Below are 13902 nucleotides of genomic sequence, written 5' to 3'. Positions count from 1 at the left end.
CCCCGAGCTCCGGCATGGATCCGGCTCTGGAGCCCCCCCCCGGGTCCGCACCTGGTAGGCCTTCATCCTCGAGGCTGCCGAGGCTGCCAAGAAGGAGCTCTTCAAGAACGCCGGCGGCAACACTCCCCTGTCCAGCGCGGAGGCCGACGCCATTCGCAAGGTACGTGCCCTGCACACACACACACACACACACACACACACGCACGCACGCACCGATGCGCCGATGCGCAGTGTCCCCGCGCCGCTGTGTCCTTCCCACGCAATCGAGTCCTAACGCCCCATACGCGCGCGCTCCTTTTTCCCCGACACACGCACCTGGCCACTCCTTCAGGCGTCCATCTATGATGACTCGGTCATGAAGGGCATCATGCGCTCTCTAGGTCACCTGTCGGACTCCGACGGCGAGGAGGAGGAGGAAGAGGAGGAGGCCAAGGCGACCGAGGCGCAGACTTCCGGCGCCCAGAGCTCCGACGAGGACCAGGACCAGGATGACAGCGACCTCGATGAGGATGCGCTGAAGGCGGCCGCCTCCAAGCAGCAGGCCACCGCCCTGGACCTGCGCCGCACCCGGCGCGACAAGAACCGTCTTAAGGCCCATCGCGACATGGTACGCTCACGTATCGAGAAGGACCACGCGCATCCATGCGCGCACACACACACACACACACACACACACACACATTGTCAGGCACCTCCCCCGACGACCGCCCCGATACTGACGCCTCTCTGCTCGCCATCGCGCACAGCTCCGCCGCCATGCCATGAAGAAGCTGGATAAGCGCCTCAACAATGTCAAGTACGTGCCCTTGTGTGGGTCAGAAGGATGCGGATGTCGTGCTGGGTTTTCCCCGGGCATAGCCTTCTCGTGGGGGGGCCATGTGCGTGCTCTGACCATGTCTCTCCTCGGTGCTTCCACCACCGCCCTCCCTTTCGGCCGACAGGGACTTCGAGCGCGTCAAGCAGCACACCTTCCAGAAGATCAAGCAGTCCCTGGAGCTGATCCCCCTTCGGGATCAGTACAAGCTGGAGAAGGACCGCAACACGGTCAAGCGCCTGAGTCTTGCCAACTACCGGGCCCCGGTGCCGGATGTCAAGCTGTCCGACGAGCTGCCCTCCTCCCTGCGTGTGCTGGCCCCGGAGGGCCATCTCCTGGCCGACCGCATGGACTCGCTGTTCCGTCGTGAGATGCTCGAGCCCCGGGTGCAGAAGACGTACGTCGTGCCCCCCTACTTCGGGGGGGGAGAGAGTGGGAGAAGGGGGCGAAGGAGGGAAGCGGGCTCCTGCTGGGAGTGGAGAGGGTCGATGCGAGTGGGGGTGATGCATTTGGCAATCCCTCTCTGCTCCTCTCTTGCTCTATCTCTCTCCGCCTCTCCCCCTCTCCCTGCCTCCCGCCCCTTGCCATTGCTTCGTATTCCGGCCTCCTGCTAACCACGCCCTCTCCCACACACAGCGCCCGTGCCATCCGCCGCATCCAGGAGTACGGCGGTACCGGCCGCCTGCCGGCGTACCGCACCCGCGAGAAGAAGAGCTTCAAGGCCTTCACCCCGAGCTCCGGCATGGATCCGGCTCTGGAGCCGAAGAAGAAGGGCAAGAAGTAAGACCCCTTTCGTGGGGGAGGGGGGCTCCTGCCGCCTCCCCCCCCCCCTTCGTCCTCTCCTCGGCCCCACCATCACTCCTTTCTCTTTTCCCTCTGGCCGCCGCGCGTGCCTCCTCCTTTCTCTCTGTAGTATAGACCCCCTCCCTTGCTTTCTCTCCCTCCCTCCCTCCCCCTTTCCTCCCCTCTCCGCGCGCTTGGGGGAGCCACGCGCATGTGTGCCCATGTCTCCATGTGCGACAAACACACGCCCACACCAATACAACACACAGCTGCACGCATGTGCGCTCCTTGGTGCTGGGGGTCCCGGACGTCAGGGCGAGAATTAACGCATCTGAGTTAATGCCGATCCGTTGGCCTTAATCGCATGTCCGCTGGCTGTTCCCGCTTCCATGGGAGGCGGGAACTTTGCGCGCGCGCGCGTTCGCGCGCTCGCCCGCTCACACGCACCCCTCTTCCTGCCCGGTGTGCGATCAACACAAGCACCCGCGGGAGGATCTAGCCGCTGGCTGCTCCAGCGGGTGGTGCTTCCTGCCGCGGGCCAGGCGGTTTCATTATCTTCCTCTCTCTCGCTCTCTCTGTCTCTCTCTCTTCCTCCCCCTCTCGGTCCCTTGAGCCCTGAGACATGTACGGCCGTTTGCAAAGGCCGCCCGTGGTGGATACACCTTGCCGCAGGTTGCCGGCCGGTCGGCCAGGGGGCACATCGGCTGGGACCGCTCTGCCGGCACATGTCGGCCCCGGCTTGCAACACCCCCCCCCCCCCTCCCTCCCTCGCCGTGCCTCTCGCCCAGCTCCTTGGGGCCCTCCTGGCATCTGCCTGACGCGCCGCCCTGCCTCTTTGAACCGCCCCCCTCCTCCTCCCCCGGAGCACCACCACCCTTCCCCCTCCCCTGCCGGCCCGCGACCCTGCTGGCACGTCGCCCCTCAGAGGGGGAGCGCCCCGCCATGTCTCCCCCGAAGTATCGTGTTGTTGACAAACCCGGCGCCAAGTCCTCAGGTTCGCAGCTGCCCCTTGCCACACCCATGCATGGCCTCCTGGCGGGCCCGATCTCACACACACACGCGCGCGCGCGCGCACGATCACACGCCCCTTTCCCCCTCTGGTCAGCACCTGTGCCGCAAAAGAAACTTGGGCCCTCCTCGGGCGCGGCTCGGACCCCAGCAGCTGACAAGCTCGAGGCCCGTCGCCCGGGGGCATCGGTCCCGGCGCCGGCCGGGACCGCCCGGCCGCCCCCAAAAAGCAATGTTGCCCAGGTCAGTACTCCCGGGCACTGTGCCTGCGCGCCTGAGCCTGCGCATGCGCACACATGCACACACATGCACGCACATGACGAGCTCCACTCACCTATACTCTCCAACAAATGCAGATCCTCACTCAACCTGGGGGTTTGCTGGCGCTAATGCAGAAGTACCTGTCTCCGGGCAAGACGACTGCCACGCGCCCCGCCCAGCCGGACCAGCTTTTCAGTCTGTCGCACCAGGTACGCACCTACATGGGATCGTGGTCGCACATTTGGCACATTGGCCTGTCACCCAGCGCCGGTCATGGCTTGCGGCGTGGCCTCAACATGCCCATGTGCTGATATTCATACGCGCGCGCGCACCCACACACATGGACACACACACACACACACACACACACACACACACGCACGCACACACACACACGCACACACACACACACACACACACACACACACGCATGCAGGTCGCGCTGTGGGACCGACCGAACATCGCAGAGCACATTGCTCCGGCCCTGGGCCTGACTCTGACCGCCGAGGGGGTCCGGCTGCGGGTCTTCCCCATGAGTGAGGCCCTTACCCCGGCGCGAGCCCGCGAGGCAACCATGCACCCGCAGGGGGGCATCCCGCTGTCATGGACGGACCCCATGTGCACGGAGCTCCTGGACTGGATTGATCAGCAGGTATGTCGTGGCATGGATGCATGCATCTGCTCGGGCCCTGCTCCGTGAGGCACCGGGGCTCCTCTAACGCGCGCCGCCCCTCGGCCTCAGCTCATCCCTCCCACCCTGCTGGAGGAGTTCCCCGCGACCGGCGTCCAAGCTCCCGGGGCCGATCAGCCCCCAGCCCCGGCCCTGCCCTTCTATGATGGGCACCTGTTTGCCCTGGTGGTGGATTTCCGACCGGGCGGGCGATCATCGCTGACGGCCGGCCGGCCGGGCACCGCCGCCGCTGCCGCTGCCAGGCGCATTCTCTTGCGCCCGCACCCGCTGACCGTTCGGCGTATGGCGCTGGCACATGCAGCGGCCGCCACGGCCACGGCCACGGCCACGGCCATGCCGCCCACCGAGGCCGAGGTGCCGCTGGCCCTGGCGCAGGCGGCCGAGCAGCGCCTGTATCTCGGCGAGTTGCCGGATTTGCTTGGCGTGCCCACGCCGCCGGGCGTCACCGCCATCCCCACCGCCGCCGCCGCCGCCGCCGCCGCCGCCGCCGCCATCGCGCCCGCCGTTCCCCAGATGACTCGCCTGTGTTTGGACCTGGACGACCGTGTCTTGGTGGAGACCATCGGTGCGCGCGGCGTCGCCCTTTGCCCCGTCCGGGGCACCCATCCCCCACCCTTGTCGCTTCGTCGAATGGCCACGCCCACATGCACTGACCCGGGGTATCTCTCTGCCCTCCCTGTCCTCGGTTTGGGTGGCGCCGGCAATAGGCGCACACAATCGGGGGGTGAACCATGCGCGCGAGGCCTCCCTGGCCCGCGTGCCCCTGGCCCCTGTGGTGGCGGCTCCCCCGCAGGCCCCCACATCAGGGCCGGCCAGGGCCGCTCCCCCGCCGACAATGGTCCCCGCGGTGCCCACTCCGCCGAAGGTGCGAGCACGGTCGGCTGGGCAACATATCACCACACCCTGCCGGGGGTCCCCCCATGCATTGCTCGGCCTTCCTGACGTTTGCTCCGGCCCTCCCCTGACCAGCAGGCCCCCCCGGGGGGCGGGTCCCTCTTGCTGGACTTCCTGGAGTCGCGCTCGCGCACGTCCACCGACCCCGGGGCCCACCCCTTGCATCACTCGGATCCCGTCGGCTCGCGATCCTTCCCCTTTGGCTTGCCGCTGAATTCGGTGTTGGCCTCGTGGTCGGCCACGCCGCCGGCTGACGGCCAACCCGAGTGGAAGCCGCTGCGCTTCTCCCTGCGCAAGTCGGTCAAGCTATCGCAGCCCAACCGGGAGGTTCGTGCCTCCAGGCGGGGACATTCGCCGCCCCTCCCCCTTGTCCCACCATCGCCTGTGCTGCTGTCTCTCTTTCTCTCTCTCTTTTTCTCTCTCTTTCTTTTTCTCCCTTTCTCTTTCTCTCTCTCTTTCTCTTTCTCTCTCTTTCTCTTTCTCTCTCTCTTTCTCTTTCTCTCTCTCTTTCTCTTTCTCTTTCTCTCTCTCTTCCTCTCCCTCCCTCTCCCTCCTCCTTTCCCACTTCCTCTCCCTCTCCCTCTCCCTCCTCCTCTCCCTCCTCCTCCTCCTCTTCCGCTCTCTAACGTATGCCGGGAAATATGGCGAAAAAACACAGACATCCCTGCAGCTGAATGCCCACCGTCTGGAGGGGTCGGCTAGCTCGTCACATGCGGTCGAAGTGTCGCTATCCCGCTGCGCCAGCCGGGCGCCGGGGGCCGGCGCGGCTGTTCGGCCGACCCCGGTATCTGGTCCGGCCGAGCCGCATGGCTCCAACTCCCCGGTGTTGATGTCCCTGCCGTCGGTCTTCCCGTGGGCCGGGGCGCGGCTGACCGGGCCGCCCACCGAGCCGGAGCAGCTGGTTCGCGCGTACTTCTGCTCGGCCGACGCGGTGAAGCAGGTCCTCGGGCAGCTGGTGCCCTCGGGGCAAGTGGCCCCGGTGGCCACGGTGTCACCGCTGGCGGCCGCCGGGTACATGATCAACATGGAAGCCGGCCCGTCGGCCGAGGGGCCGGCCTCTCCACCGGGCTATGCCTCGGCACATGGCGGCCACGCGCAGATGCCGCAATCGCCACGGGCCCCGGCCGAGGGTCCGGAAGCGCCGGTCTCTCGGAAGGCCGTGCCGGGCCCGGCGCCCGCTCCCGCGCCTGCCCCAACGCCCACCCCCTCGGCTGGGGTCCCCAGTCGGCCCGGTGCCTCGGCACTCAAGTCGGCCGGCAAGCGTGGCGGAGCGGCCGTGGCGTCGGCCGCGCGGCCTGGCAAACCCCCGGCCCCTGGGACTGGCGCCGGGGGGAGCGCCAGCCGGCGTCCGGCTAATCCCGCCACCGGGCGCTCTGCCTCCGGGTCCAACACCGCCTCGTCTACTCCCCAAGTTAGCCCATCCAGCTCGGAAGCAGGTGCCCTGAGCACGGGCTCCACCGGCGGGGGGCCGACCCCCGCTACCACGCCCTCGCAGACCCCATCGTCGGGGCTGCTGTCGGTGGCCGCTGCGCCGGTCGAGCGGACACCCCCGCCCCCGGGGGCCAAGCCTCGGACTGGTACGTCACCAAGACGCTCGGCAGGGGGGCACAGCGAGCGGGTGTCCTCGTGCCCTCCTCCGCCCTTGCTCGGTTCGCCGCCCGGCCCCGTCCTCCCTTTCCCCCTGCCAGCCCCCTGGCGCATGGGTGTCCGTGTGCCGGGATACTAACCTCGCGCGGTGCTGCTGGAATGGCCCACCCCTCCTCCCTCCCCCTCCTCCTCCTCCTCGTATGTGTCGGCCCCCTTCGCGGTCCCTGTCCACAGGCGTGCGGAAGAACCCCCCGGCGGCCGGCAGCAGCGACACGGCCGGTGACGATGCCGGCACCGAGCCGGCTCCGGGCCGGACCGCCGCGGCCCCGGCCGGCTCCGGTGGCGTGAAGCGCCAACGTGTCAGCAAGAAGGCCGGCTCCGGGCCGACAAGTGCCGGGGGGGCCACCGCCTCCAAGACCGTTCCCACGGCCAAGGCAGCCCCCGCGTCCAAGACCGTGCCGGCGGCATCCAAAACCGTGCCAGCCTCGAAGAGTGTGCCGGCGCGAAAGCCCCCGGCCGAGGAGACCGCCGCGCGGCCGGTGAAGGCCGCCACTGGGGCCCCGCGCGCCAAGGGCGCCGGTCGCGCCACAACCCCGGTCGCCGCCGGCACGGCGTCCTCACAAGCTGGCGCCCCGTCGCCCGGCCGGAAGACCGGCTCCCCCTCGAAGAGCGCGGCGGCCACAACCAAGGCCGCCACAGCCCGGGGTGCTGCCGGCGCCGGGGGCCGGGCCTCGGCGCCTGCCCGTGCCTCGGCCGCCAACCGGCCGCCCGGCGGGAGGAAAACCCAGGGCGCCGGGTCCAAGTGAGACCATCCGCCCCGGCGGTGTGATTCCTCACCCCCCTCCCCCCCCCCTGCAAGGCGGGGAGAAGAGTAAAAAAAAAAGACAACAAATGCACCACTTTTGTGTGGCGTCATGCGGTGAACCACCGCCAGCGGCACCGCTGGCAAGGGGAAGGGGGACATGCGTTGACAAGGAAATGAGCGTATATTCAAGAAACGGAAGAGGGGGGGAGGGGGGCACAGGGCCGGGACAAGGGAAACCACAGGGCGGGGAGAAAGGGAGGTACATCCGTGTGGGATCACCAGGAAAGAGAGAGGGAGAGCGAGAGAGAGAGAGAGAGAGAGAGAGAAGAAGAAGAAGCAACAGAGGGAGGGCCGGGGGCTTTTCAGCGCTGCGATGCCACCGGCAGGGCCTGCAGAGCCTCGGCCAGGGTGTCCCCCAGCCAGAGGCAGGGCCGGCCATCTAGGTGCTCGAGTACCGAGTCCGGGGCCAGAAGGGCCAGCACGTCGCACGGGTCCCGGCTGACCAGGGCCGCCAGGACGGTGACCGTGCACCCGCGCGCGCGGGCCATGCGCAGAGCCGGCAGCTGGGCCAGGAGGTCTGGGTCGGCGTAGCTCGGCCGGCCGACGTCCGCCACGGCCGGCGCTGCGGCCGCTTGGGCAGCCGGCTGAGCGGCGACCGCCGAGCCGGCCGGCTCGGCGGCGATGCGCTCCTGCGCGGCCGGGTGCAGGTCCATCGGCGGGGAGGCCGACAGCGCGGGAGTGGGGACGGAGGATGCGACGCGCGAGACCGGCGCCGGCACCGGCACCGGCACCGCCGCAGACGAGGACAGCGAGGAGGGCGGCACAACAGCCGCGGCGGCGGCGGCGGCGGCGACTCCCGCCTCGGACGGGCCGGCCCCGGTGTCGGCCGTGGCCAGGTACGTGGGCGAGTGGTGCAGCGCGCGCTCGACCACCTGCAGGAGAAGCCCCAGCCCCGGGTCGGTGATTACCAGGGACGACTCGCGGGCCAGGCGCGCGCGAGAGCTCGGGTCCGGGGGGGCGGCCACCTGGCGCGCTGGCGCCCCGGCCCCGGCCAGGTGCATGGCCCGCGCCAGGCTCGCCTGGCTGTCGCGGATCAGCTTGGACAGGGTGCGCGCGTGGATGGCCAGCTGCTGGAAGCGTCGGATCCGGAAGGTCCCGCTGGCGAAGGAGTACGCCAGCCCAGCCGGGCCGGGGGTGACGGCCGCCGCGCCGACCAGCGACCCGAGGGCCGACAGCAGCATGGAAATGCTCTCGCTGGCCCCGGCGGCCACAATGGCCGACGAAGCCAGCCCACTGAGACCCCCCCGGCGGTGCGTCGAGTCCCCCGGGGCCGGGGTATAGGTGGCCAGCGGGGCCGCCGGCTCGGTTGCCGCATGATGGCCGGACCCGGCGAGGTGGCCGGACGTCGCGCCGGTACCTGCGCCCGGGGGCCCGCCGCCGGCCGACCGGTGGCCGGCGCCCATGACGGCCGCCGAGTCGTGCTCCGACGGGGCCCCCCCAAAGGGGCCCCCCTCGCCGCCGGGCATGAAGGACACCGAGAAGAGTCGCAGGCTGTCCTCGATGAAATCCGCGATGGCATGCAGGTGCGAAGACATGGCCCGGACCGACTCGAAGGTGTCCAGCAGGTCATTGCGCACCGGCGGGCTGAGGGTGTCGGCACCGGCCAGCGCGCGCCGGGCACCTGCCCGGAGCAGGGCCAGCTGGTCGCCCGCCGGCGCGGCCGCCGATCGCCCAGCGGCACCCACCGTCACCGCGCCATTCGAAGCCAGGACAGCTCCCCCGGGCCCGGGGCCGGCGATGGGGCCGGCCGTGGTGGCGGCGCCCCCGCCAGTGGTGGCCAGCGCGGCGGCCGTGGCGGCCGCGGCAGACGCCGCAGACGCCGCAGACGCCGCAGACGCAGCCGGCGCCACGAACCCCACCGGCTCGAAGTCGGCCAATGTACGCGCCATGCGCCGGGACGAAAGCAGATGCGCCACCGCGCGGCCCAGGCGCCCGGTCGGGTCCAAGGCCGCACCGACCGCCGGGGACTCCGACGACAGCAGGTGCAACAGACGCACATGGGCCAGGCGCGTGGAGAAGGAGGCCACAGGCAGGGCCTGGTGCGCCAGGCTGCCGGACGGGACCCAGAGCTCGGCCACGCCCAGGCCGAAGCGCTGGGCCAGGGACCGCCCGGTGGCCTCGACCAGGGCCACATGGTCCCGGAGTTGCTGGTTCAGCCGGAAGGCATGCTGCCGCAGGACGGCCAGCTGCGGCCCGGTGGGCGGCGCATCGGACAGCCACAGCCCCGGCAGGACCCCGGCCCCGGCGATGGGGTCCGGCCACTGGACCACGGCGAACTCCTCGTCATCATGGAAGAGGTCCACATCCAGGTCCAGGTCCAGGTCCAGGTCCACCTCGTCGCGGTCGTCGGCATCCGACTCGTCCGACTCGTCGTCCGCGTCGTCGTCATCGTCCAGGAAGTCCGCCACGATGTCCCCCGCCTCGACGACCATGTCCACCCCGGAGTCCACATCGTCCAGGGCGAAGTCCACATCAGGGCAGAACCCATGCGACGGGGGGGCCGCGGTGGTGGCAGCGCCGGCGCCGGCGCCGGCGACCGCGACGCCCTCATGACCGCCGCCAGGCACAGGTGCGGGGCTCGGCTCGCCAGCCGGCTGCGTCAGGGAGCCAGCTGCCGCTGGCGCCGCCGCCGCCGCCGCCGCCGCCGCCGCCGCCGCCGCCGCCGCAACCGGTGCATCGTCAAGCGCATGCGTCGGCCCCGGCAGGTCATCGTCCGAGGAGACCGGCTCGGCAAATTGCTCGGCCGCCGGCCCGCCGGCCAGCCCGGCGGACAGGCCGGTCACCAGCCCGGGCGACAGGGGCGGCGAGGCCTCCGGGCGCTCGGGCAGCTCCACAAACCCGGCCGGGCTGTCGGGCCGCGGCGAGGCATCCTCCACCAGGTGGAAGCCCCCGAAGTAGGGCCGGGCCCCGGTGGTCGGGCGCCCGGCTCCCGTGGCAGGGCTGCCGAGTGTGCGGGCGCCGGTGGGATCGTGCCGCACAGCGGAGCCCTCCTCCGGGAGGGAGGCCCGCCCGGGGCGCCCGGCCAAGCCACCAGCCCGAGGGCCGCCATCGGAGAAGGCATGGCCCGGCGGGTCGGCGCGCGCCAAATGCCCGGCCGACCCGGGGCCCTGGCAAGCATCGCACCCGGGGGTGGTGCTCAGCCCGGAAGAGGGTCGCGCATCGCGCGTCGACCCCTCGGTCGCCAGCAGCCGACAGCCGCATCGCAGCGGCAAGGCCCCGAGCAGGTCCAGCGGGAAGACCCCGAGCGCCACACGACTCAGCAGCAGGGCCACCTCGTCGGCCGGATCGGCCCAGGCCGGCGACCAGTCCACCTGCCGCGACTGGAAGCCCAGCAGTTGCCGGCCGGCCGCCGGATTCAAGGGCAGATACTCCTGGCGCGATGTCAATGCCACGGGGCCCGTGGGCCGGGAGAACTCCTGTCGCGGGGAAACCCCCAACAGGAGCTGGCGCATGGTCATCGGCGCCTTGGTGCCCTGGCACCCGTCATCGATGAGGGGCGCCTGCTGGTCGCCTGACAAGTCCCCATCTTCGGGCAGGTCGGCGCCGGGGCCATGGGCAAGTGGCGAGGCAAAGGGCACCAGCGACTGGCAGAGAGGCGGGTCGACGCCCGAGTCGGCCGACCCCACCGGCTCAAGTAGCTTCTCGAGGAAGGCCGCACACGGGCAGCACGTGTCGTCGACCGGGCGAGGCGCCGCGTCGGCCCGCAGGCTGGCCGACAACAGACTCGGCCGTGACTCGGCCGTCTCGGGCAGCCCCTGCCGGGGGAAGGACCCCGATGCCGGCAATGGCGACGAGGGGGACCCGGCCCCCGGGGGGGAGGGGGTCCCGGAGGCCGGACGGTGTGCCGGCGGGCTGGCCGCCCCGCTGGCCAGATGCCCATGCTGGCATGTCGGCGCATCGGCCACCGACACCGTGCACACGCCACAACTGGCCAGCGACGTCCCGAGGACCAGGCTCTCAACGCGATTGCGCCACTGGTCCATCCCCGAGTCGGCGGGAGCGGCCGATGCCGCCAGCCCCAACGCCGCCAGGGAGCCCAGCGTGCCGAGCGTCTGGAGGACCTCCTCGCATCGGGCGCGAATCTCCCCGCTGGCCGTCAGGTCGGCATTCCAGCGGGCCACCTCCTCGGAAGTGCCGTATTCCGACAGCCCGGGCCCCGGGGGAGGCTCCAGCGCGTAGGGGGCCCGATAGGTGCCGGCAGCGCTGTCATCATATGCATACCGCCGGTGGTAGATCAGGAAAAGCCCCAGCGGCAGGCCGGCCCCGGCCACCAGGGCCGCGACCACGGGCGCCGGCAGCGGGTCATCAGACCGGTCCCTAGAATGCACACACGGACGGATGAGAGGAACGGAGGGTCAATCGAACGAAGCGGGCGGCGGAGAGGAAGAGAGGGGGGAGGGAGAGAGAGAGAGAGAGGAAGAGAGGGGGGAGGGAGAGAGAGAGAGAGAGGAAGAGAGGGGGGAGGGAGAGAGAGAGAGAGGAAGAGAGGGGGGAGGGAGAGGGAGAAAGAGAGAGAGAGAAAGAGAGAGAGATAGAGAGGGAGAGAGGGAGAGATAGAGAGGGAGAGAGAGGGAGAGAGAGGGAGAGAGAGAGAGAAAAACATGCGCGCGACGCACCCCTCGGGCGCCGGCCACCAGGGACTCTCATGCCGGAGGGCGCCGTGCCGGATCAGCGTGAAGGCGGTCCAGAGGAGATCGTCGACCCGGCGCTCGACCGGCTCCAGGACCACGGCCGCGTCGGCCTCGCCCTCGGGATCGACGAAGGTCAGGGCCCGGATGGTGTCCGGGTCCGGGGCGACCGTGCGGTCATTCAGCGCGGCAAGGCCCTCCTTGAGCCGCGCGCGCAGGCGCAGGACCGACCGGTAAACACGCCGGGCCGGGCCCAACCGACTGAAGCCCGGGCCGGTGGTGCCGCCGGTGCGCGTGAAGCGCGCATCCGACAGGGCCCGCAGCGCGGCTCCCAGGGCCACGGCATTTTCCATGAGCGGCGGCCAGTGAGAGTGCCCAGTGCTCGGGGACCCCCGGCAGCCGGGCTCCGGCCCGGTCAGCAGCCCGGCCCCGGCAAAGCCGACCGACGGCGCCGCATGCAGCGCATCCAGACACCCGCAAGCCCGGGCCCCGCAGGCCAGCAGCAGGCGCACACACTCGGTCACCCCTTCGGCCGGGCCGGCATGCGAGAAGCCGACACTCGGACGCCCGGCCCCGATGGCGATCACCAGCCAGGACACATGCGGCGCTGCCAGGGCGCCGGAGAGCTGGTCGCGCGTGGCGGTCGACTGGCCAGCCGCCGGCCGCAGGCGCTCGGCCAGCGCCGCCCCAACCGGACTAGACCAGCGAAATTGCGGCGGCCGGGCCAGATACCGGCGCAGGCGCAGGCGCGCGCACACCGGGAACCGCCGCCGGATTTCGGCCGCCCCGGCCCCGGAGCCCGACACCAGGGCCACATCGTCCAAGTCCGAATCCGGGCTGTGGGCCACATCGCGCAGGGCACATGCCAAGGCGGCCACATTCCACCCGGAGTCGGCGACCGCCGCGCCGCCCGAGCCGGCGCTGGACTCCGCGATGAATCGCCGCAGGGCAGGGTCAATGCCGGCCCCGGGGCCGGCCCCGGGGCCGGCACCGCTGGAGGCGGGGGGGTGTCGCGCGGGGGACGACCCGCCAAGCCCGGAGATCCCCGACAAGGAGGACAGGAAGGACAGGGAGTTGGAGCCCGACGGACCGAGCACCGTGCCGAAGGTCCGCCGCAGGGACCCAAGTGACTCGAAGAGCGGCGAGGAAATGAGCGCCGCCAGGGGAGCCGCCGCGGCCGGCGGCTGGCCGGTCTCCAAGCCCGGCGGCAGGGGGGGCACCCACTCGCCAGCCGGGCCTGGCGGCGGCGAGGTGGCCCCGGATGACGGTGGCGACAGCCCGGTGTCCGGCCAGCCCGGCCCGGAGGATGGCCCGGAGTAGGAGGACGACAGCCGAGGCTCCGGCAGGGTGGCGGCACCGGGCCCGGCCGTGCCGGCCGCCGAGTCGACATTCAGGGTCAGGCTGTCCACCGATGGGAGGCTCAGCACGATGCCAAGCGGGGCGGCGCCGCTGGTGAGCGACGCCAGCACCGCCTCATCGCGCACCGAGCGCAGCATGCTCGGGGTCGGCTGGAAAGAGGTGACCGGGGCCGCCGGGCTGGAGGGCAGGGGGCCGCCGCCAGCGCCACCCCCACCGAGGCCCGACAGCGAGACGGACCGCGCGCGAGCATCGGCGCCTGGCAGTGCTGGGATCGGCCCGGCGGCCTGTGGCCCCGGGCCAGATGCTCCCGGCGGACTTGTCACTGTGGCGACTGCCGCCGGGCCGGCTGCCCCTGGCGGGCTGGCGCTCTCCTCCGTGCTCAGGGGCAACAGCTCCGAGGTGGAGGGGGCGAAGTCCGAATCGAAGTCCGACAGGGTGGACTCGGGGCTGGGCTCGACCACCCCGGGGCCCGGAGCCTGGCGGGGACTCGAGGCGTGGGTGTCTGGCGGGCCGTCCGTCGTGAAGGAGGCAGACATATGGGGAGGGGGCGCGCGCGCGTGCGTGCGTGCGTGCGTGCGTGCGTGCGAATGAGGCCCAAGAAGGGTGCTCTCTGTGGTGACCGGGGGGGGGGGGGGGGGCCACCGAGGATGCATTGCCCTCCTAGGTTCGCCACGGTCCAAGCGCTTCATCTGGCCATGATTCTGTTAACCTCGCTCAGATTCCCGGGGGCGGGATCGCCTCAGAGCAGGCGTGGGCGTGAAAATCGGCCCTTGCACGGCTGGCGTCAACATCCCCCCAACGGGCAGGCTGGCAGTGCCGTTGGCGTGCTCCGCGGCTCGGCTGCTCCCCCGCCCCGCTCCGCCCGGCTCCGCCTGGTTTCCTCTTCGCATCTCGCAGCGTGTTATGGTCTTGACACCTCGCCCTACGCTGAACGATTATCCTTGTTGGCCGGCCCAACAATTAATGACGCCAAGCGTTTGGCGTAGTTCTCCCGCCGACTGGCCCCCTCCCT

At 70.9% G+C, this 13902-nt stretch overlaps 3 protein-coding genes across 3 annotated transcripts in view; 2 read left to right on the top strand and 1 right to left on the bottom strand.

Moving 5' to 3' along the window:
* H696_01413 (hypothetical protein) overlaps positions 1 to 1750 on the top strand; it is a 2703-nt gene extending 953 nt beyond the window's left edge. Inside the window, exons 3-7 of the mRNA XM_009495309.1 lie at positions 59 to 160; positions 332 to 607; positions 747 to 796; positions 942 to 1211; positions 1451 to 1750. Coding sequence (XP_009493584.1) covers positions 59 to 160; positions 332 to 607; positions 747 to 796; positions 942 to 1211; positions 1451 to 1598 — 846 coding nt within the window. The 3' untranslated portion in view covers positions 1599 to 1750. The remainder of the gene's footprint in view (positions 1 to 58; positions 161 to 331; positions 608 to 746; positions 797 to 941; positions 1212 to 1450) is intronic.
* Positions 1751 to 2448: 698 nt separating this feature from the next.
* Positions 2449 to 6937, top strand: H696_01412 (hypothetical protein). Its single transcript, XM_009495308.1, has 9 exons — positions 2449 to 2591; positions 2703 to 2848; positions 2962 to 3075; positions 3303 to 3518; positions 3609 to 4122; positions 4265 to 4422; positions 4530 to 4778; positions 5110 to 6028; positions 6273 to 6937. Exons 1-9 carry the CDS (start codon positions 2540 to 2542, stop codon positions 6842 to 6844), a joined length of 2940 nt encoding a protein of 979 aa, XP_009493583.1. The 5' UTR covers positions 2449 to 2539; the 3' UTR covers positions 6845 to 6937.
* Positions 6938 to 7205: 268 nt separating this feature from the next.
* Positions 7206 to 13459, bottom strand: H696_01411 (hypothetical protein; the record flags this gene model as incomplete). Its single annotated transcript, XM_009495307.1, has 2 exons — positions 11520 to 13459; positions 7206 to 11220 (listed from the first exon to the last, which is right to left on the bottom strand). The coding sequence occupies exons 1-2, from the start codon at positions 13424 to 13426 to the stop codon at positions 7206 to 7208; spliced, it is 5922 nt and encodes a 1973-aa protein (XP_009493582.1). The 5' UTR covers positions 13427 to 13459.
* Between the last annotated feature and the right edge of the window lie 443 nt (positions 13460 to 13902).

The sequence above is a fragment of the Fonticula alba genome (genome assembly GCF_000388065.1).
Source record: "Fonticula alba strain ATCC 38817 unplaced genomic scaffold supercont2.2, whole genome shotgun sequence".
In the NCBI taxonomy this organism is placed as follows: Eukaryota; order Rotosphaerida; family Fonticulaceae; genus Fonticula; species Fonticula alba.
This window is presented reverse-complemented; position numbering and strand designations above follow the sequence as displayed.